At 66.8% G+C, this 19,360-nt stretch overlaps 1 protein-coding gene across 5 annotated transcripts in view; it reads left to right on the top strand.

Moving 5' to 3' along the window:
- Positions 1–19,360, top strand: part of GSE1 (Gse1 coiled-coil protein) — a 400,890-nt gene that overhangs the window by 363,355 nt on the left and 18,175 nt on the right. For 3 of the 5 annotated variants that reach the window (XM_036104892.2, XM_036104893.2, XM_036104889.2), the window contains exons 3-7: positions 2,350–2,568; positions 12,806–13,005; positions 17,720–17,895; positions 18,242–18,442; positions 18,901–19,092. In XM_036104892.2, the coding sequence (XP_035960785.2) occupies positions 2,350–2,568; positions 12,806–13,005; positions 17,720–17,895; positions 18,242–18,442; positions 18,901–19,092 (988 nt within the window). The remainder of the gene's footprint in view (positions 1–2,349; positions 2,569–12,805; positions 13,006–17,719; positions 17,896–18,241; positions 18,443–18,900; positions 19,093–19,360) is intronic. The other 2 variants (XM_036104891.2, XM_036104894.2) reach the window with 2 other exon arrangements.

Here is a 19,360-nt window from a genome sequence, read left to right as displayed (position 1 = left end):
TTGGCCAGGACCGGCGGGGGCCTTATCCCCACAAGGCCTCCATTTTACTGTGTAGCATCTCTAAGTGCTGTCTCTCCTTCCAGAACAGCCATCAGCTCCCGCGTGTGATCCGTCCTCAGCCACCGCCTGCTCAGGCACACGGAACTGGGCTCTGCCCGCGGTGTGCACGCCGGGCACAGCCCGGGGAGGGGACCGTGGGGGGCACCCTGAGCAGCACGTGGGCTTCTGACGCCACATCACCTGGTCCCCAGGTGGGGCGGGCAGCACAATTCCGGAAGCGTGTGTCCTGGTTTGCGGAGGCTGACCTGTGAGGCCACAGCCGGGCCCCTTGCTCATCCGGACCTGTGTTTCTGCCCCTCCATAGGCTGGTGAACTGTTTAATAAATGGCCCCTGGTGTGCACCGGGCACACTCTGAAGTCCCTCTTGTTAGTTCCTTGAAGTCTGTCTAGATGAACCTACAAGGTAGACTTTGTCCTTCCTGCATTTTACAGACGAGGAGACAGGCCCAGAGAGGCAAAGGGACTTGCCTGAGGTCATACAGCTTTGAGGCTCCAGAGCGGGATTCATTCCCCAGGTACCTGGCAGCCAAGTGAATGCTAAGCTTGACCTTCGGGCCCCGACTTCCTCACTCCATGACCTTGGCCTCCTGCCCCCTCTGTCCACGCTGTCCACTGGAGGAGGAAAAGGTGCCGGTGGTAGTCTGGGGCCACGCTCCCAGAGCATAACATCCATCGTGCTCTGTGGTCCTCCAGGGGCCGGCTGGGTGCTGAGTTGGCCAAGAATGACCCGGGCCTGAGACCTGTGTTTTTTGGCAATCAGGCTTCTGGGGAAGGGACCCTCACACCCGGCTGGATTCTTGGGTTTCTCTGCTGGGATTCACCCCCCCACCCCTGCTATTCCAGGAAGAGGAGGACGCGCGGGTCAGCCGGGGGTTGACGCTGCCCCGCAGCTGGGAGGCCGGCAGGCTGGCTGTGAGCACTGGGGCCCTTGTGGGGGTCCTTTGTTCCCAAACACAAGCCCTCAATATTGTCTTGGATGCGCCAGCCTGAGCCCCCAAGGATGGCTCTTCCTGCCCCACCTGGCGCTCTGGGACTTGGGCTTTAGGACGTGCGTCCGGGCCCGCCGCCTCTCCCAGCTAGTTCTGGGGGCAGCAGGTGGGCACCTACCCCTGCCTCACCCCCCTGTAGGGATCCCCCTTTTCTCACCTGGCTGCCTTCCAGCCTGCTGGCCCACAGGGTTGGACATGGAAGCAGGTTCCAGGTAGACTCCTTTAGACTCAGTGCAGAACCTGGTGGAGGTGAGGTGGGCTCTGGAGGCCACGGAGAGCCTCTTGGGGTGTGGGCCGCAGCCTGGGGGGGGGGGTCCCTTGCCACCACCCTGCAAGAAGTGCATGTTTCTCGCACTGTTGTGTTCTTGAGTGTTCTAGGATTGTGTTCCTCCACTCGCGACTCCCAAGGACCCTTCGCCGGATGCCTGCCCCTCCCGGGTGTCCGTCTGGGGGTTTGGAAGTCAATTCGCTTCTCCCTGCACACGACCTGTGGCCCCTGCCAGCCACAAGGCCATCGGGCTTGATTTACACCCCTGGAACGCACCCACAGCGAGGGGGCGGGGAGCGGGGCCCGGGCCGGGCAGGTGGCCCCGAGAGGGCAGGGAACGGTAATGGAAAACTTATTTATGGCACCGCTTCCTCGGCCGCCTGAGATGGAGCTGGGCCTTTATTGATTGGGCAATCGGGAGGCAGGTTCAGCCTCCTCGTTGACACTTGGACGGGACGTGAGAGGCTGGGGGCCTGTGGGAAGGTGTCTGTTTGCCCACTGACGGTGGGTCAGACTACAGTTGTGGGTCTTTGGTCTGCAGGCAGGGTGTGCGGGGCGGCCGCGTTCTCTCCCCCACGGCGCACGCAACGGCCGACGGGGCTGTTCTCCGAGGCACCTGTGTCGCTGGGGACCTGCCAGCATCCCGGGTGGCCTGCCTGGGGTCAGACCCTGAGTCTGTGTTTTCTCTAGAACGGGGGCAGGTGCAGCGCCTCCCTGTCCCTCCCGCACGCGGGAGCAGGTGCTCTGGGCTCCTGCTGGGCTGAGCCGTCTGGCGTCTGCAGTCACGGGGTGCTGGGTGCACCTGAGGCTGTGACTGGGTCCACGGGGTGGGGGCGCCGCGGCCCCGCTCTCTCTGCAGCGCTGGCCCTCTTCTGCCTTGCCTGTCCTGCCGGAGCCGCCCGCGTCTGCTCCCGCTCCCTGTCCCTGCATGCTGCTCGCTGGCGCCGGATCCCCGCGCCCCGCGGACCCCCGCTCTGGTGCTGGGCCCTCCTACTCTCTGGGTGACCTCTGGTTCTTCTTTTCCTGTTTCAGGCATGAGCCATGAGCCCAAGTCCCCTTCACTAGGGATGCTTTCCACCGCGACCAGGACCACCGCCACCGTCAACCCCCTCACCCCCTCGCCGCTCAATGGCGCCCTGGTGCCCAGCGGCAGCCCCGCCACCAGCAGTGCGCTGTCGGCCCAGGCCGCGCCGTCCTCCAGCTTTGCCGCCGCGCTGCGCAAGCTCGCCAAACAGGCGGAGGAGCCCAGAGGTAAGAGGCGCGCCCGCCAGGCTGCAGCCCGCGGGGGGAGCACAGCCCCCTCCTCCCGAGCAGGAGCTGGAGCCGCCCCGGGGTGGGCTCCCGGCCACTCCGCTGTCCCTCGCGCTGCCTCGTTCTGGGGGGTGGGCGGCGCCGTCCCGACTGCAGGCCCTCCCGGCCCCCCGCCCGGCCGGCGAGCCCACCCCGCCCTGGCACCTCTGCTTTTTGCTTCTGCCTCTCTGCCGCCTCTGTCCGGCCTTGGCTCCAGGGGCCACCGCGGGGGTGGCTACAGTCTCTAGAAACCCGCTTGGTCTCAGAGTGGGGGTCTCTGGGATAGCTCCCCCCATGACTGCCTAACTCCCTGAGGCAAGGGTTGCGTGCCGGCGTGGATGGGTGTCCCCCAGATCGGAGCCCTGGCTTCTGGGGTCACTTGGGCAGTGACATGCTGTGTGGCTCTGAGCAAATGCTGACCTCTCTGAGCTTTGATCTTTATTCGGAGGCTCCCTGGGCCTCCGGCTTCAGGCCCTTCTGGGGACCACCATCCAGTTGCCCATGTTAGTCTGGGTCATGGGCTGCTGGTTGGACAAGAGGGTAGGAGGCAGCTTGTGGCTGGGGCCGCCGGGAGTCCTGGGCCGGTCTCTGGACTTGCTGCTTGGACGTGGGGCTGCCCTCTGGGCAGAGGAAGCAGGGACCTGGGTGCCTCTGCGCGCCATCTATCTTGCCCCAGAGGTCTAGGGCTTGCGTCCCAGGGCCCTGTGCGGGGAGGACACGTGTGTCTGTGTACAGAGGCTCCGCAGCTCGGCGGGAGGGACATTTGCCCTGACCTGGGGTGGCTGGGGGTCTTCGGAGTTCTGCATCTCCCTCTTCCCGGTTGTTGGGCAGTGAGCTCGGGATTGACCGGCTGGGCCGCGGCCTGGGAGGGCAGACCGCTGGGGCCTGGTTTTGTGTCCGCCTGGGCAGAGCATGATTGCGGGCAGACCCGCACACTCCTCACCCTCCACGCCTACCAGGGCGCACTGCCTGGCCACGTCCGAGCGCGCCTGCCGGTATCGGGAGGCCCTGCTGTCCCGGGCCACGGAGTGCCACGCAGCTGGGGAGCAGGTGGCCCCGCAGAAGGCAGCGAGCTCCCCGCCCAGGCCCACGGGGGCCCGCACACCAGCCGTCGTGGGGGTACGCACACAGCGGGGATGGGGTGGCTGAGACTCGGCGGTCCCCTCAGGTGACGGGACGCCCCCGTGGCAGAATTTGCCTGCCAGCTCCTTGTTCTGGCTGTGTCCTTTCTCAACCTTCGGGAGGCAAGTGTCGGCACGTGGGAAAAGTCGCCGCCAACCGTCCCTCCACCTCAGGGAGCACGTCCTGGGGTGACAGCTCACCGCTGCAGAGCACGTGGCCGTGCAAGGGCCCTTCTCCTCCTTGCAGAGGCAGGCAGGGGAGGTCTGCAGACGGGGGCTCACGCCAGGGCCATGGGCCCAGGGCACGAGCCTGTCTCGTTGGTGGTGTCTGTTCTCCGCTGCCGCAGGCTGGTCTCGGCGTCCGGCTGAAGGACGGGCCAGCAGGCAGCCCACGTGCCAGAGGCTTCCGGGCCTCAGTGGCCGGGAACAGAGTGTGTTGCTGGCAGACGCCGGGCCCGGTGGCCGTGGGGCCCTGTTCCTCGTGGCTCTGACCTGGCCGTTCTGTGTGCTCGCCGTCCTGGGAGGAGTGCCTCCTCGGTGGGGGGCCAGGAGAGGGAAGACCGGCCCCAGCCACGCTGCCCGGAGCCCTCACTGTCGTGGGAGCGTGGCATCTGCAGCTGGCTGACCAGTCACCCCATCCTTCAGATGGGAGGGCCGAGGTTTGGGAGCAGTGTTTGAACCCGGGACGCCCCCCACTCAGGTTCCGCTGTGTGTGCACCTCGGCTCTCGACACCCTGTGTCTTGAGAACGGTAGGCTTTCCGGCGGCCCCAAGCCAGGTTCTGAGAGTGTGAAGCCTTGAAGCCGAGGCCGTGAGCTCCGTGTTCCATTCTTGATCGGCTCCCCCCCCCCCCCCCCCCCCCCCCGTCAGGCCTCAGTTTGAGGAAACAAGGAAGTGCTGTCCCTCTCGGGAGCATCTCTGGGCCACACCCCGTGCCTGGTCCCCTTTTTCTCACTCAGTCGCCCCAGCTGTGACCTTGCTGTCTCCCCCATCAGCAGAAGGGGCTCACAGCCCGGAGTTACGCAGTGTATAGATGGTGAGGCTGAGGCTCAGAGAGGTCAAGTCATGAGCCCGAGGCACACAGCTCGTTAGGACGGCAGCCCTGGGTGGAAGCCCCCTCACCCCTAGACCCACCTCAGTGGTGCGGGGGGCCGCGGGTGATGGGGGTGTCGGCTTCCGGAAGCCTGGGTGCAGTGGGGGCACGAGGGGAGAGCAAGCAGGCCCCAGTGCTTCTGCCCTGCCTTTCCCCCTGGAACCGCCGGGGGTGGGGGGTGCTTTGCTGGGCTTAGTGGTCGGGGAAGGAGCCGGCTAGTGGTTAAATTATGAAGATTGAGTCAGTGCCATGAGAGCTCTCTTGTAAAGCAGTAGGGTGCAGTGGTCTTTTGGGTCTTCAGAGTCGTGCGGGCGTGACCCCTAACTCCCAGACCACGGTCGGCTGGGGGTTTGGGGGGGCACTAAGCGCGTGTGACTGGTGTTCCGGGGCCGTCCCCGCGTGGCATGCCAGGACTTCGTTCCTTCTCACAGCCGAATGACCTTGTGTCTGGCTGGCACCCTGCACTGGTCACTGGCTGTCTCCGGCTGCGTTCTCTGTCTGCGGGGCTGGGGGACACCACTGAGCCGCGTGCTGGCCGCCGTCCCTCGTCCTAAGCAGCGGAGGGGAATTTGGAAGCCGTGGACTCGGGTTCCAAGACCCCACAGCCTCCGGCCCCTCCCTGGCCTGTTGCTGACCTTCCCCCCCTCCCCAGGGCCCCTGTGTCTGTGGGCGCCCCCTGGCCAACTGCCCACAGCCTTGTCCCTGTGGACAGAGAGATCCTGGGTGGAGCCAGACCTCCACGGGGGTGGTGGGGGAGGCAGGGCTCGTCCTGGTGGCCACATGCAGCCTGGGGCGTCTCGGGCTCACCTCTGACCCCCGCCCCCCTCCCTTGCTGTGATGCGCCCCCTTGTTCTGAGCAGTGGCCCAAGCTGTCCCCTCCACTTCTCGGGCTAATGTCTTCCCTCACGTCGTCGTGTCCCGAGGGTACAGTTGAAACATTCAGTTCACAGAGGACATCACCTCCATGCTGGAGGGTTTGCTCTACCTCTAGAGAAAGGATGAGAACCGCGAAGTCAGCCGTTCGGTGGGGGATTTTCTGTGTCCCGGGGCTCTGAGGTGCCTTTTTGGCAGCCAGACCCCCCGGGGGGCCGTGTGGAGTGGCTGTGGGCGCCACGAGGCCTGGACCCGCCTCATCCCCTGGCTCACATCCTTGCTGTGTGACCTGGGCACGTCGCTTTACCTCTCTGGGCTGCTTTCTTGTCTTAGCTCATCCTCATAGATTTGGATTCAGAGAGAACACACTAGGGCCCGGCACCGCAGCTGCGTGCACCAAACGGGGGCCGCCGTGCCCCCCTCCCCCGCCCCTGACCACTGCGCCGCAAGGGGCTGGAGGGGTCTCCCTGGGAGGGTCCTAGAAAGGAGAGGGTCTCCGTGGGAAGGGGGTGGGCTGGGACTCGTGGACTTGCGATCACCCCCGTGTTGGGGGCCAGCTGCTGGCTCCGTGGCCGCGCTCTGTCTCCGGGTCCCTCCTCTTTACCCCTCGCAGGGAGTGATCGCGCGCACGCGGCACGTTCTTCTGGAAGAGGCTTGGGGTCTGACCCCTGGATGGTCCCAACTGTACCCGTGAGACCGTCTCTCCATGACAGGCCAGGGCGTGCGCCCCTGAGCTGTGGCAGCTCGCGTGGAGCCCTTGCTGCCGTGGCTGCTGGGCGACCCCCCCGCCGTTTCTCTGGCCACAGAAAGGATGTCCTCCTGGGCCACTCGGCCCTCTGTCCCCTCCCGAAGCTGCTCGTCCAGCTCCAGCACTGACCTGGCAGCCTCGTCCCTGCCTGTCCCCCCACCAGAGCCTCTTCTGGACAGAGACTGTACCCCCCCACACACCCCTACATTGGCATTTGAAGCCCAATTTTAGCCTTGGAACGAGCCCCAGCCTAGGGACCCCAAGACCCCACTGACCCTCAGAGCGTCCCAGCCTCCTCCAAGGCCTGCCTCGCAGGGCTAGTCGGGACCTCCAGCTACCCTGTGAGCTCAGAGGTGCTTGTTGAATGACCCAGTGAGGGGGTGAGCCAGGAAATGCCACGCCTGGAGTCTGACAGCCCCTCCATGTGCCCTAGGAGCTGCCCTAGGTTGGGGGGCCCCCTCCCCAGCGGCCCTGACCCTTCCCCTGAGCTCCCTGCAGAGGGCGAGCCTGGGCGCCCGCATCCCTGCCGGCCGGAGCATGACGCTGCAGCCGCTGCCGGGCGCTGGCTCTCACGGGCTGTGGGGCAGTCTGCTCGCCTGGCCTCCACCCTGCAGCAGGCACCTCCCATGGGGCTGCAGCGCCCTTGTGCTGAGGGCCGGGCGGGGGCTGCAGTGCGGACCCCACCCCTAGCACCTGCCGGGAGGGTCCTAACTCTGGTGCGTCTTCCCTGCGCGCCTGGCCCACCTTTTCCGGCTTGCACACCGCTCGCCTCCTCGGAGGGCAGGTGTCTCTGGGCAGTCCCTGCTGTGGCCTGGGGGCCCGGGCTGGGCAGAGGGAGCGGGGTGGGCCCCGAAGCCTCTGGGGCCTGTTCAATCCCAGCAAAGTGTGTCAGGCGCATGGTGTTGCCACCCTGGGCCCCGTGGGGTGGCCGACAGCCTCCCCGAGGGGGCGTCTGCCAAGAGCACCGGCCCCAGGGGCAGGGGCAGCTGGACTTGAATTTCTAACTCTGCAGGTCCAGAGCCCCGAACCCGGGCGCCCCTGCCTGGCTTCCTTCCGCGGCGTCTTGGCTGCCTGCCTCATCTTGTCCCTGGCTTTGCAGGCGGGTCTGGTTACGGCCGGGCCGCGGGAGCTGCCGGAGCAGAGGTCCTGTGCCTGAGCCCCAGGGAGGGAGGCGGGGACGCGTCCCTCCCTCGCTGGAGGGTGCAGGTGGGACTCTGCCCACCAGTGTTGCCGTCACGCAGCCGGCCTGATGGAGCAGGCTGGGACTTCCCTGCTGCCTCCTGAAATCTGCCTCTTTCGGAGAAAACAGCCAAACCCAGGAAGGAAAGATCCTGCCTGGCACGCTCCCCGCATGCGTGTGTCCACTGTGAGCTGGCATTTCCCTGTGGGTACCTGCGGCCCCATCCGTCTCCGAGCACAGGTGTGAGCTCGTGGTGGGGGTGGGGGACCTTCTCTGTCCACTGGGCCCTGGGGATCCTGGAGGCAAGGGCCGGAGGGCGGGGGAGGCCAGAGCTGGAGGAGAGCGAGGGCTGGGAGCTGCATGTGCCCCGGACACAGGGAGGTGGCGGGGGGACGGCTGGCTGGGCAGGAAGGGTATGACCAGAACAACGGACCAGGGGGCGATGCTCGGCACGGCAGGCCTCCCCTGGCTGTGGGGACACGCCACCGACTTGGCCCTGTCCCCTCCCCGGAGCTCCCTCTGCCTCCGCGCTCCTCGCCAGCCCCAGTCCCGCTCATAGGCCAGTAACGGGCCCCTGGAACGTGGCTCGTAAGACAGACCCACACCTTGTCTCTGCCGACTTGGGTTTACAGATGGTCACGTGGTGGCAAATCGGGCACAGGACCGCGCCGGTGGCCGTGAGGTGGGACGGGGCTCCCCACTGCTCTACGCCAGAGGGCACGTTCCGGGGAGGCCGACTCTGGGACTGTCCGGGGAGTTGTGTCCAGCCGACTGCCGGCCTTCCGGGAGGCTTCCTGCGGGCCCCACGGCCCCTCAGCCTTGCAAGCAGAGGGGGCCGCGCTGATGGCCAGTCTGCTTTCTGGGTCCAAATGGCGTTCGCCCACCAGGCCTGGGGAGGGCAGGGCACCCCGTAACTGCGACGCAGTGGAGGCTGTCCGTCCTCTGGAATACAGCAGTCTGCTCAGGGACCCTCCGAGGTGGACCTGGGACAGAACAGACTGCAGGAGTGAGCAGAGGGCCCTGGCGAGCAGGTGCACGCAGGGTCCTCGGGGGACCCCGCCCTGCCCTGGATGAAGCCTGGCAAACCCTCGCTGGGACAGGGGTGCTGTGCTTGGCCCCTCCCACACACAAGTCTGTCCCTGCGGTGCTGCCCCTTCCAGGCCCCCCAAGCTCGGGTGGCCCAGCCCCCGGAACGGGCATCCCAGGAAGACATCCCGAGGGTCCCTTTTTAGGGAGACTGTTCTCTTGTCTCCTCCCTGTCGTCAGGGGTGAGGCCCCGGGGGGACTAGGCCGGCGCAGTGTGCCCGAGAGCTGGCCTCGCCCTGCACGCGCTACGGTGCTGGGGTGGGTGGGGGTCCTGCAGCCGGGCGCGGGGGTCCTCACTCCGGAGTCCAGCGGGGGGTGCGTCATCGTGGTCGTCGCCTGTGTGTCTGGGAGAGCGGACGGCCGTCGAGAGCTTGCGGTTTTGTTTCCAGGCTGCCCACCCCCCGCCGGGACTGGGGTCTCAGCTGTTAATTACATGTGCCCGGGGGCCCCGGCGCTAATCCTCCGAGTCAGACAGCAGAGGGGACGCCGCGTGCCTCCAGTTAATGAGGGCGGGCATAGGGTTTGTGCCGCCGTGCGGGAGCGGGGTCGGGGTGGCTGCTCGCTCATTGTGGGTGCGTGGCCAGGGATCGATCGCCTGCTCTGGCCGGCCATTGACGCCCACCCCCCGGGGGATGAGGCTGCTAATTGTCGATGGCCTCCTGGTCCAAGTGCACCTGGGCCCCCCAGCTCCCCCCGCCCCGCCCCTCACCCCCTGGTGATTAGAAATGAGGTTAATCCAGAGAGGCAGCTAATGGCATGAGGCGGGGCCTTTTCAAGGGGAGGAGAGCGGCCTGGGGCGCCTGGTGCTGGCAGGAGCTCCTGCCTGTGAGGCCCCCCAGGGCTGCCGCACCGTGGGGTCTGAGCCGTGTGGGCTCTCGGTCCATCTGCCCAGCGCCTGGAGGCCCAGAGCCCACTTGGCCTTTGACCCCGGCTTTTCCTCCAGGCTCTTGCCGGCCTCTGCCTTGACCACCGGTGCTCTTGACCTGTAGGCGTTTTCCTTGCCTCCTGTTTCGGCTCCAGAGCGCACCTGTCTCTCCCCCACCCCATCCCCGGGCAGAGGGTGGACAGGGCTGCCCAGGCTGTGGGCCTGGCGGCCGAGCGCGGGGCTGAGTGGGAGACGAGCCGTGAGCGCCAGAGACACAGCAGCCCCCACACAGCCAAGGGGCTGGGCACACCCAACGGAATGGGTCTCCGCGTACGAGGGAGGGTAGCCGGCCGTAGGAAGGGGGTCCTGACGCCCACGGCCGCACGCACGCACCATAAAAACCACGCTGAGTGAGCAGCAGCAGGGGGGAAGGTCACGTACCACGGGGTCGTTTATAGGAACCGGCCAGAGTGGGCACATCCTTGGAGACCACAGGGATTGGGGGCTCGGGCTTCCTTTCTGGGGTGGTGGCGGCCCCTCTGTGAAGGTGCCGGGACCGTTGAGTTGCACGCTGGAGTGGGCGTTGTGTGGTGCGGGGCTGCAGAGGTTCCGTGGAAATTCTGTTTTAAGGAAAAGATCCCTTATCTAGTGTGTTGTTCTGTTTTTTTTTTTTTTCCAAAAATGCAAAGTGGAACTTTTTATCACAATCTAGATAAGCCAGAGAAAAGCGCACGGCTGGCCAGCGTCCAGGGGCAGGGTCTCGGAGTGACCCCGCGCGTCAGGGGCCGGCCGCCTGCTATCACCCCGCCCCGGCGGCCGCACCGGGCCTTAGCGGGCTGTCTGCGCTCCGGTGGGTGCGCTGCCTGCCGCCCCCGCGGGGGGGCGCTCTTGCCTGAGGACGGGCCCCGTGTGGTCTCGGCTGCCCGCAGGCCGCTTGCCGTGTCTCTGGTGGGCGTCAGCCCCGCGTTGCTGGGTGCCTTCCCGGAGCGGGGCTGCGGCCTGGAAGATGCCGCTGGTCCTGCAGAGTTGCACAAACCTGGGTGACGGTGCAGGGCTAAGCAGCGAGCTGCCTCTCGGTTGGCGGTCAGCACGGGCGGCAGTCCACCAGCCCCGAGGACGGCTCTGCTCGCAGGACTGGCTGGATCCGCCTGTGACACCCCCCCCCAAAAGTCGCGGCGGTCATGAAACCAGCTTCAGGTGCAGGACCGGCTGGTCACCGACTTGGCCAGACATAGCTTGTTGCGAAGCCTCAGGCTGTCCCCACTGGGATGGGAAGGTGGCCCCGTTGTGCAGTACTGACCCTCCCCCGGTGGTAATGACCTCTGACCGGGAGGTTCAGGCCTCACCCAGGGTAGTGGGGAGCAGAGCCGGGCTTGGTCCGGCCAGCGTGGGGTGGCAGAATTCTTGGGGTGGGGGCTGTGGTTGCTGCTTCAGCTAGGGAATCGGGGGTCACAGTTCAGGGCCAGCAGCCCTCGGGCAGCTCCGTGAGGGACACCCGGCCTCCGTGGTGTTCTTGATATTGCTGAGCAGAATGTGCTGTTGGGCTGCTCTGGGGCTTGGCCTGTGGGGTTGGGCCTGGGCGTCTCCCTGGGGCTGCCTTGTACAGTTGCACATGCCGTGTACCAGCCTAGGGAGCTCTGTTGCTTAGGTCAAGGGTCTGTCCCGATGTCGCCGGGGCCTCCACGTCCAGCCACTCTACTCCTGGCGACGCTGCTGAGACCACGCTTGGCTGGTCAGGGCTCCCTGGGGCAGGAAGGATAGATGGCACCGCAGTGACCCCTTGGCAGCTGGGAGGTTCCATCTGGTAACGTGAGTGTGGCCACTGGAGGTGGTGTGGAGACAGGGTGAGGGTCCCTCGGCCCCTGGGAACGAGGCAAGTTTGGAGTGAGATCTGGGAGGATGCTTGCACACCGATGGGATTCTCCTTCCGCGAGGGGCTGTCTCTGCTGACCCTGCTTCCTTTTCCCCCCACCCACGTGGGGCTCTTGCCAACAGAAGGCGCCCGTGGGGACCCTTCAGAAGGGTCAGTGTTTTCCCTTTGAGTCCAAGAGCAATATGGGGCGTCTCCAGGCCGCTGCTTGGGATTGTCAGCGGTGGTGTCCTCGTGCAGCTCGGCCAGAGTCCTGCACCCCGCCCCCGCCCCCTGCCCGTCACCACAGCTGACCGTGTCCCCTGCCTCACGCGTGGCCCCAGCTGCTCTCGTGCTTTCAGGTGAAGGGGGTCCGTCTGGGGTCGGTGGCCTGGGACGGGGGTTTGGGCGGCGTGAGCCAGTGTCTGTGGCCCCACCACGGTGCGGGCACGTGCGGGGGTCTCCTTCCCCGAGTGCGGGGTGGATGTGTGCGCGCCGTGGATTTCACCGGGCCCGGGCTGGGCTCTTGAGGACCCCCAGACAGTGCTGGACTAGCCCGGGCCAGGCCCGGCCTGCACTCCAGCCAGGACGTGCCTGGGGAGGGTGTGGGGCCACCGGAGACCAGGCAGGTGCCTGCTGGGGGCCAGGACCTGAGGAGCATGATGACCTCATTGCTGCCTGTTGCGGGGGGAGCAGCCATCGACCTGAGCAGGCGACGGGGGCCTTCTGCGGGGGACCCTGGAGCGCTTTCCTCCCAGCCGCGCCCTGGGCCCTGCCAGCCTGCCTGAAGCCCCGGGTCCCCCACCCCCACCGGCTCTGCCGCCTCCAGCCCGCCTCCAGGGGCACAGCGGGGAGGAGTGACGCTGGGCTCCGAGGTTCTTCGGGGGGCGGGGGGGACAGAAGTGATCTGGAGCCGGGTAGCAGTCTTGGTTGCACGACTCCATGTGCTAGAAACCAGGGACCTTTGTGCTGTAAATGGTGAACTAGATCTCAATTTTAAAAACTTAGGAATAGATTGCAGTCGATATCTAAGAAAAAAGATGAGCCTCCCGTGGCCGCTTCCCCGTGTCCCCGCCCTGCCAGGCCCGTCCAGCACGCGGCCCCCGGGGCTCCCGTAACCCGTCCGTCTACAAGCACACACCCCGTTCTGAGCCTGGGGGTCTTGCCCCGCCCGCGCTGGGAGCACGTCCGCTCCGCCAGGGCTCCAGGCTCCATCGGTGCGTGGAGGGGTCGCCCTCCCTGCCCGGCCTGCGTGCGCTCCCGGCTCCTTTCCCCCTTGGGTTGGGGCTCGGGGCTCAGGTGAGCCGGGGTGCGGCTGGGGACAGCCAGAGCCCTCGGTGGGTGTGACCCCCGCTCACGCTGCTCTATCTTCCTCCTCCCGCAGGGTCTTCACTGAGCAGCGAGTCGTCCCCCGTGTCCTCGCCAGCCACCAACCACAGCTCCCCGGCCAGCACGCCCAAGCGCGTGCCCATGGGCCCCATCATCGTCCCCCCTGGGGGCCACAGTGTGCCCAGCACGCCCCCCGTGGTGACGATCGCCCCAACCAAGACCGTCAATGGCGTCTGGAGGAGCGAGAGCCGGCAGGTGAGCGCCAGGGCACGGGGGCGGAGGCGGGTGCGGCCATGGGCACGGGAGGGCGGCGCTTGGGGCCCGACACCCCACGGCACGCTCACCTGGAGGGTCTGTGTGTTGGAAGAAGATCCGAGGGTGCCGGTCATGCGGCCACAACCAAGCACCAGACCAGGGGCTCACACGACAGATGTATCCTTTGTGTGTCTGGCCCCGCCGTGGGCAGGGCGGCTGTCGCCTGAGGCCCCTCTCCTGGGTGTGTAGACGGCCGCCTTCTCCCCGGGTCCTCACCCGGCCCTCCCTCTGTGCGCGTCTGCCTCCTGATCTCCTTTCTTGATGACACTGGTCATGTTGGATCACGGCCGACCTGAATGACCTCTTCACAGGCCCTCCGAGCGTGCTCCCATTTTGAGGACCTGGGGGTCAGTGCCCCGACGTGAGAAATTGGGGGGGGGACGACACTGTTTCATCCGTAGCCCTGTGTGAAGCACTTAGAATGGTGCTTGCACGTCCTGGCACTTGGTAAACGGTAGCTGTTGGGATTATCGCTCCAATGAGGATCCGAGTAGGGAAGAGACCAGCGTTTCCTGTTTCCGTCTTAACTTCCAGGGCCGCCCCGCCCCGTACTTGGGGGCTCCCTGGTGTGGCTGCTGCACTGCGGAAGGCCCTGGGAGCCTTCCCTCATCCCCGCCCCGGCTGACCCCCCTCCCCAGCACACCCGGGACTCACCACTGTGGGTACCCAGCAGGGGGATGAACACTGGCCAGGTTTCCCTCCTGGGTTTTTCTGCCTAGTTCCCAGGGGGGTGGCAGTATTCAGAAATACTAATTATTAGACCACAAGAAAAGTGGAAGTGGAGAGGCAGGTGGGCACCAGGGCCACACACACCCCCACCACACACTCAACCCCATCGTCTCAGAGGATCTGTCTTTGCCCTGGGGAATGGGGGTAGCCAGCCTATGTCTCTGTCCACAGAGGGGGTGGCCGTCGGGCAGGCCCTGACCCAGGGTGAGCATCCACAAGGACCCCAGCTGGGATCCCTGAATTCCTAGCAACAGCTGTAGGCTGGGACCCTCCTGGATGTGGCCCTGCGTGCATCTCGAAGCTGCCGTCTCGGCCTTTGGCTCTGCCCCGTGTGCGGTTTGGGGGTGGGAGAGCCCGGGTAGGGCCTGGCGGGCAGATTCCAGCCAGAGGGGTTTGGAGACACCTGAGCTGGCCCTGGTTTAAGGGATGACGAAGGGTCTTCACCGGGATCTCCTGCCTCCAGGGGGGCTCGCTGCCTCTGGCGATCTGCCTTGACCTTAGGGCCCCGGGGGCTGGCGGGGGTGTTCCTGGGTCCTGCCTGCTGTGTCCCTGGCTCAGCCCTGACTGGTGATACCCACCAGGGCCTGCCCTGCCCCAGAGGGGCTTCCTTCCCCCCTTATTGGCCGAGACTAGGGTGCCTCCCATGTATTCCCCTCCTCGAGCGCCTGCGCCATGGGACTCCTCCAAGGGTCTCCTCCGAGGGTCCTGCCTGCCTCGGAAACATTTAGTCACCCCAGAGAAAGGGCCGTGATAGATCTGCTCCAGCCATTTACCACCGCGGCGCTTAATGAAACACTAATACCACCAGGGAGGGCGGCGGGACGGGAACTGGATTAGCAGATGATGTATGGCTCATCAGCTCCGCACAAAGGCTCAGTGGAGAATGTAATCCTTCTGGGGAGCGGAGCCGGCAAGAGGCGTGAAGGCGGGGAGGGGATGGGGGGCGCCTCCCGCCAGGTGGGGCGTCGTGAGGGCGGGGCTGTGGGCCCTGTCCGTCTCCGGGGTCGCCAGGGTCCTGTTTCCCAGGTAGTGGGAGCTGCGAAGGACAGCTGGAATGAAAAATGGTTTATTTTCAAGCTAACAGGGCATGTCCTGCCTGCCTGACTGGAACCCTCTCTCTAATCACCAGAGAATGACGGATTTCCCTCCCTCCCGTCCTCCCCCTCGTCCTCCCCCTCGTCCTCCCTTCATCGGTACAGCTGTGCCGGCAGCCGCCGCTCAGAAATAAAAGCTGCCCCCAGATGCTCCTTGCCGCGCGCCTGTCTGCCAGGACGGCGGTGGGAGCCCCGCACACTCTTGGGGTGCCCCCGGGGTGGCCTGGCCCCGCTTGGGGGCTGCTGCCTGGGCCCGCCCCAGCCCCTCCCCGCCCGGACAGCCTCTGAGCGCCCCAGGAGGGCCGACCTCGTTCCCAGGTGCCTGTCACCAGCTTGGCGGGGCTCCAGCCAGACGGAAGGCGCGGGGTCCGGCCTGCCGAACCCCCCGCCCGCCCGCCCCTCCCCCAGGCTCTCCAGCGCCTTGTTTGTCCGTTGCCGGCGGGAAGGTGCCATCTGGCCCAGCCGCCTTCAAGCCGGGCTTTGTCCCGCTGAGGGGACAAGGGGTTTCTGGGGACGGTGCACTCGGGCCCCCCTGCATGGCAGGCTTGGCTCTGCTGTGGGATTTGTACACAGTGCCTGGAGCTTCTCCCCAGATGTGGTCCTTGGGGTGAGGACTTCCTCCGAGGGTTCTGCCGTCCAGCCCCTTGGCTACTGTCGCTGTCCCGCTCGGGCAGCTGGGGAGCCTCCCTACCCAGAGGCCGTGCCCTGTTCAGTCCGTCCCGGGCCACAGGCGCGGGGCCGTCTCCATCCCACGGCGGCCCCACGAGGAGCGGAGCGCTGCAGCCGGGTGGCGTGGGCCACCCGTGCCCCGTGGTAGGCGTGTGGGAGGACCCAGGAAGCCCTGACCTGCAAACGGCCCCTGTGACGTTCGTGCGGGCGGGCCACGTGCTGGTCCTCCACCCTGCTTCCCCTTGATGTCCGTGCATCTGTCCCCGTCACACTAGGCTGTGCCCACACTAGGCATCTGCGGGACCTGAGGCCAGGCGTGGGCCCCTGTAGAGAAGTCTCTGGAACAGTGGGAGGTGGGAGTTCTGGGCGGCTCGCTGTGACCCAGGCTGTTGGTGCGTGTGTCCCCTCGATACCGCCACGTGAACGCCCCTTCAGGGAAGGGCAGGGCAGGGTTCGCGAACCCGCGAGGACCCCGCCGTGAGCAGAGGGGCCGTGCCAGCGTGCCGGCGGGAACAGATGTTGCCGCTCATTAAAAATTCCAATCAGCGGCCTGTCTCCTTCAATTAATTATCACGGATGTGTCTTCTGGAAGGCTGGGGTGGGCGCAGCGGCGGCCTGGCACTGGCCAGGCCCCCCTCAGCTGCTCCCACGGCCCACCCCGCCCTGGTGCTGGGGGACTGGGGGGGTCGGAGGGCGCAGCACGTCTGCTCCTCCCCTCCCCTACCTGCGCCAGAGAGCCTTGGACCTGGCCGAGCCAGGAACACCGGGTGGAGGAGTAGGGAGCAGGCCATCTCCTCCGGGGACGGGGCTCAGCCGCCACACGTCCGGTGGATCCCCCGCCTTGTTTTCAAGGTGTGCTTGGTGTTTTGCGACACAGTGGAAACCCCACGGATTTGGGGTGGACAGGCCGGGTTTGACCCCCCCATGACTGCCGCCTGCTTTTTTGCAGCCCTGGTTTGCTGTCTGCTTATCAGGAGCGGCCAGACCGGATACCCGAGCGGGGGTTGGGGGACATGGCAGTCCAGGCAGGTGAAGGACGGGAGGAAGGGCCTGGTCGAGAAGCTCATGGGGCTTGGGGGAGCCTGTGGCCATGCCTCAGAACCCCCGTGGCTGAGGTCAGGCCTGGGCTGGTGTGACCGCGCTTAGGCTGAGAAGGGCTGTCAGGATAGTGGAGGCCCCCCCACCCCCCGGCTGGCGCCTGCTCCAGAGTCCAGAAGATTCTGAATAGACGTCAGGAGCCCCGACTGCTACTGACGCGCTCGGAGTCTTGCTGTTCGGCTCCCTTGAGGCGCGTGAACGACCGGAGGGGCCGCGGCTGTGGGTGGTGTGTGTTCCCGGGACAGGCACCCCTCCGGGCCCTCCCTGGGGCCAGCCGCGGCGGGCTCTGCCCTCGGTCTCGGTCGGGGCTCCTCCTCCTCCGCCTCCCTGCCTTGAGCAAGCCTCTTCTCCGGTCTCCCGGGGTCGGCGGGGCCCCCGCCCACCACCAGTGTGTGCAAAGGTGTCCGCAGACAGGTGCGACCAGTGGGGTATCCCCGCTGCCTGCTGCGGCTGGTGCCGGGACCACCCCAGGGGGTCGGCAGCGGGGTTAGACTGGCGCCTTCTGCCCGGGGGCAGCGCCAGCTTCTCGCCTGCGACTCTGTGGGCACCAGGGGGCCGAGGGCTCTGTGATGCGCACTGGCAGCTGTCGGCCCAGCTGATGCTTCAGCCCCTGGGGGTCGCCGGTGCGTGCTTGGTGAGCCGCAGGCGGGGGGCCCCGGCTGGCTCTGTTGCTCCCTGCTGCGGAGCGGAGCTCACTTCCCGCGGGTGCTGGACCAGCACCATCTGACCCCCCGAGTTGGGTTTGGAGCCGGCAGGACCCCGTGCGAAGGGCACGCTGGGAGGGCTTGGGTGTTGGTGCGAGGTGGGGGCCCCTGCTCTGTGCCCTGTCCCCTCACGGGCACTTGGTTTTGTGGCCCCAGCAATGAGATGGGTTTCAGTCCAGCCTTCCTGCCGTGAGAAGCCGTGTCCTCCCGGAGCGGGGCTGCCCCCTGCGTGCCCCCTGCGTGCCCCGCAGGATGGGGTAGAAACTGTTAAGGAAAGCGCAGCAGACGCGAGCCTCTCTGAGTCTGGAGGAGGCCCCAGCCCCGCACCCCGGTCCTGACCCGGTGCTCTCTGTCCTCCAGCAGGACGCTGGCTCTCGGGGCGGCAGCGGTGGTCGGGAGCGCCTCATCGTGGAGCCCCCGCTGCCCCAGGAGAAGGCGGGGGGCCCAGCCATCCCCTCCCACCTGCTCAGCACCCCCTACCCTTTTGGCATCTCCCCCAGCTCTGTGGTGCAGGACTCGCGCTTCCCACCACTCAAGTAAGTTTGCAGGTGGGGGGCACTGTGCTCGGGGTCTGGGTCCCGGAGGCTGCGGCGGTGGTGCCCGGCCGTGGGTCTGCTCCAGCTGAGGCTGACAGCCGCCAGATGGTGGCTGAGCCCGGGCCCGCGGCCCCGTCTGTGCCTGCTCTCCGTTTCCGTGCTGACGTGACGGCTGCCTCTCCCACCCCGCCTGCGCCCCCGTTCGTGGGAGCCAGGACCTGTCCCTGGAGACCCTGCCTTCTGGCAGAGGTGGGAGCGGGGGTGTGCGGGGGGGAAGACCCGTTGCTCAGCCTGGAGCAGGAGCTCTGTTCACCGCTGTCCTCCATTCGTCCGTCCCCACCCGCAGCCTCCAGCGGCCTGTGCACCACGTGGTGCCCCCGAGCACCGTGACCGAGGACTACCTGAGGAGCTTCCGGCCCTACCACACCACCGAGGACCTCCGCATGTCCTCCCTGCCTCCCCTCGGCCTCGACCCCGCCGCCGCCGCCGCCGCCTACTACCACCCCAGCTACCTGGCCCCGCACCCCTTCCCCCACCCGGCCTTCAGGTGAGGCACCTCGCTGAGTCACCCCAACATCCTGGGGCCAGGCTCCGTGTCTCGGGGCAGCCCCCAGCCTTCCGAGTCAGCCATTAGGGGTTTGCCCCTGGGGGACCCCCCGTCGTCCGTGCTGCCCCTCCCCCACTGGCTGCCTGTTCTGCGTAACCGAGAAGCCCCAGGGGACGTGTGTCCCACGTCCGTGCTCTGTGCGGGAGCCTCCCAAATCCCAGCCCGACGCGTCCGTAGAGCGCGGGTTGCTGCTCACAGGAGGCCTGCCGGTCAGGCCTGGAAGGGTCCTGGCTGGGCTCTGGGGCTGCCCATGGCCTCTATCCGCACGGCCTTTGGGGAGGCTCCCAGCTGCTCTGCCCTGGCTGGGCGACACCTTCGGATGGGCGACACCTTCGGATGAGCCTGGGCTTTGTTTTCTTTAACTTGGGTTCTCACTGCGCCCCATCTTCTCCGCACAGGATGGATGACTCCTACTGCTTGTCAGCCCTACGGTCCCCCTTCTACCCCATCCCCACCCCCGGCTCCCTGCCCCCACTGCACCCGTCCGCTATGCATCTGCACCTCTCCGGGGTCCGCTACCCCCCCGAGCTCTCCCACTCGTCCCTGGCCGCGCTGCACTCGGAGCGGATGTCCAGCCTCAGCGCCGAGAGGTAAGCCCTGTGCTGGGCCGGGGTGGCCGGGGTGGCCGGGGTGGCCAGGCTAGGCCTCGTGTGCTCGGGCTGCTCACCTGCGAGCTGGGGAGTGGCTGGTGCTCGACTTCGAGCTTGGTCTCCGTCGAGCTCCGTCGTCGCGGGCCTCCTGGCGTGAGCGTGTGGTGAGGCTCAGGGAGTCGCTGTGCGGCTTTCGGTCCGGGGGCCTTGGGGTCTCCGGGTGACCCTGCGCGTCTGCTGTCGCGCTGCCAGGGGCCTGTGCCCGGCC

The sequence above is a fragment of the Halichoerus grypus genome, chromosome 15 (assembly GCF_964656455.1).
Source record: "Halichoerus grypus chromosome 15, mHalGry1.hap1.1, whole genome shotgun sequence".
In the NCBI taxonomy this organism is placed as follows: Eukaryota; Metazoa; Chordata; class Mammalia; order Carnivora; family Phocidae; genus Halichoerus; species Halichoerus grypus.
This window is presented reverse-complemented; position numbering and strand designations above follow the sequence as displayed.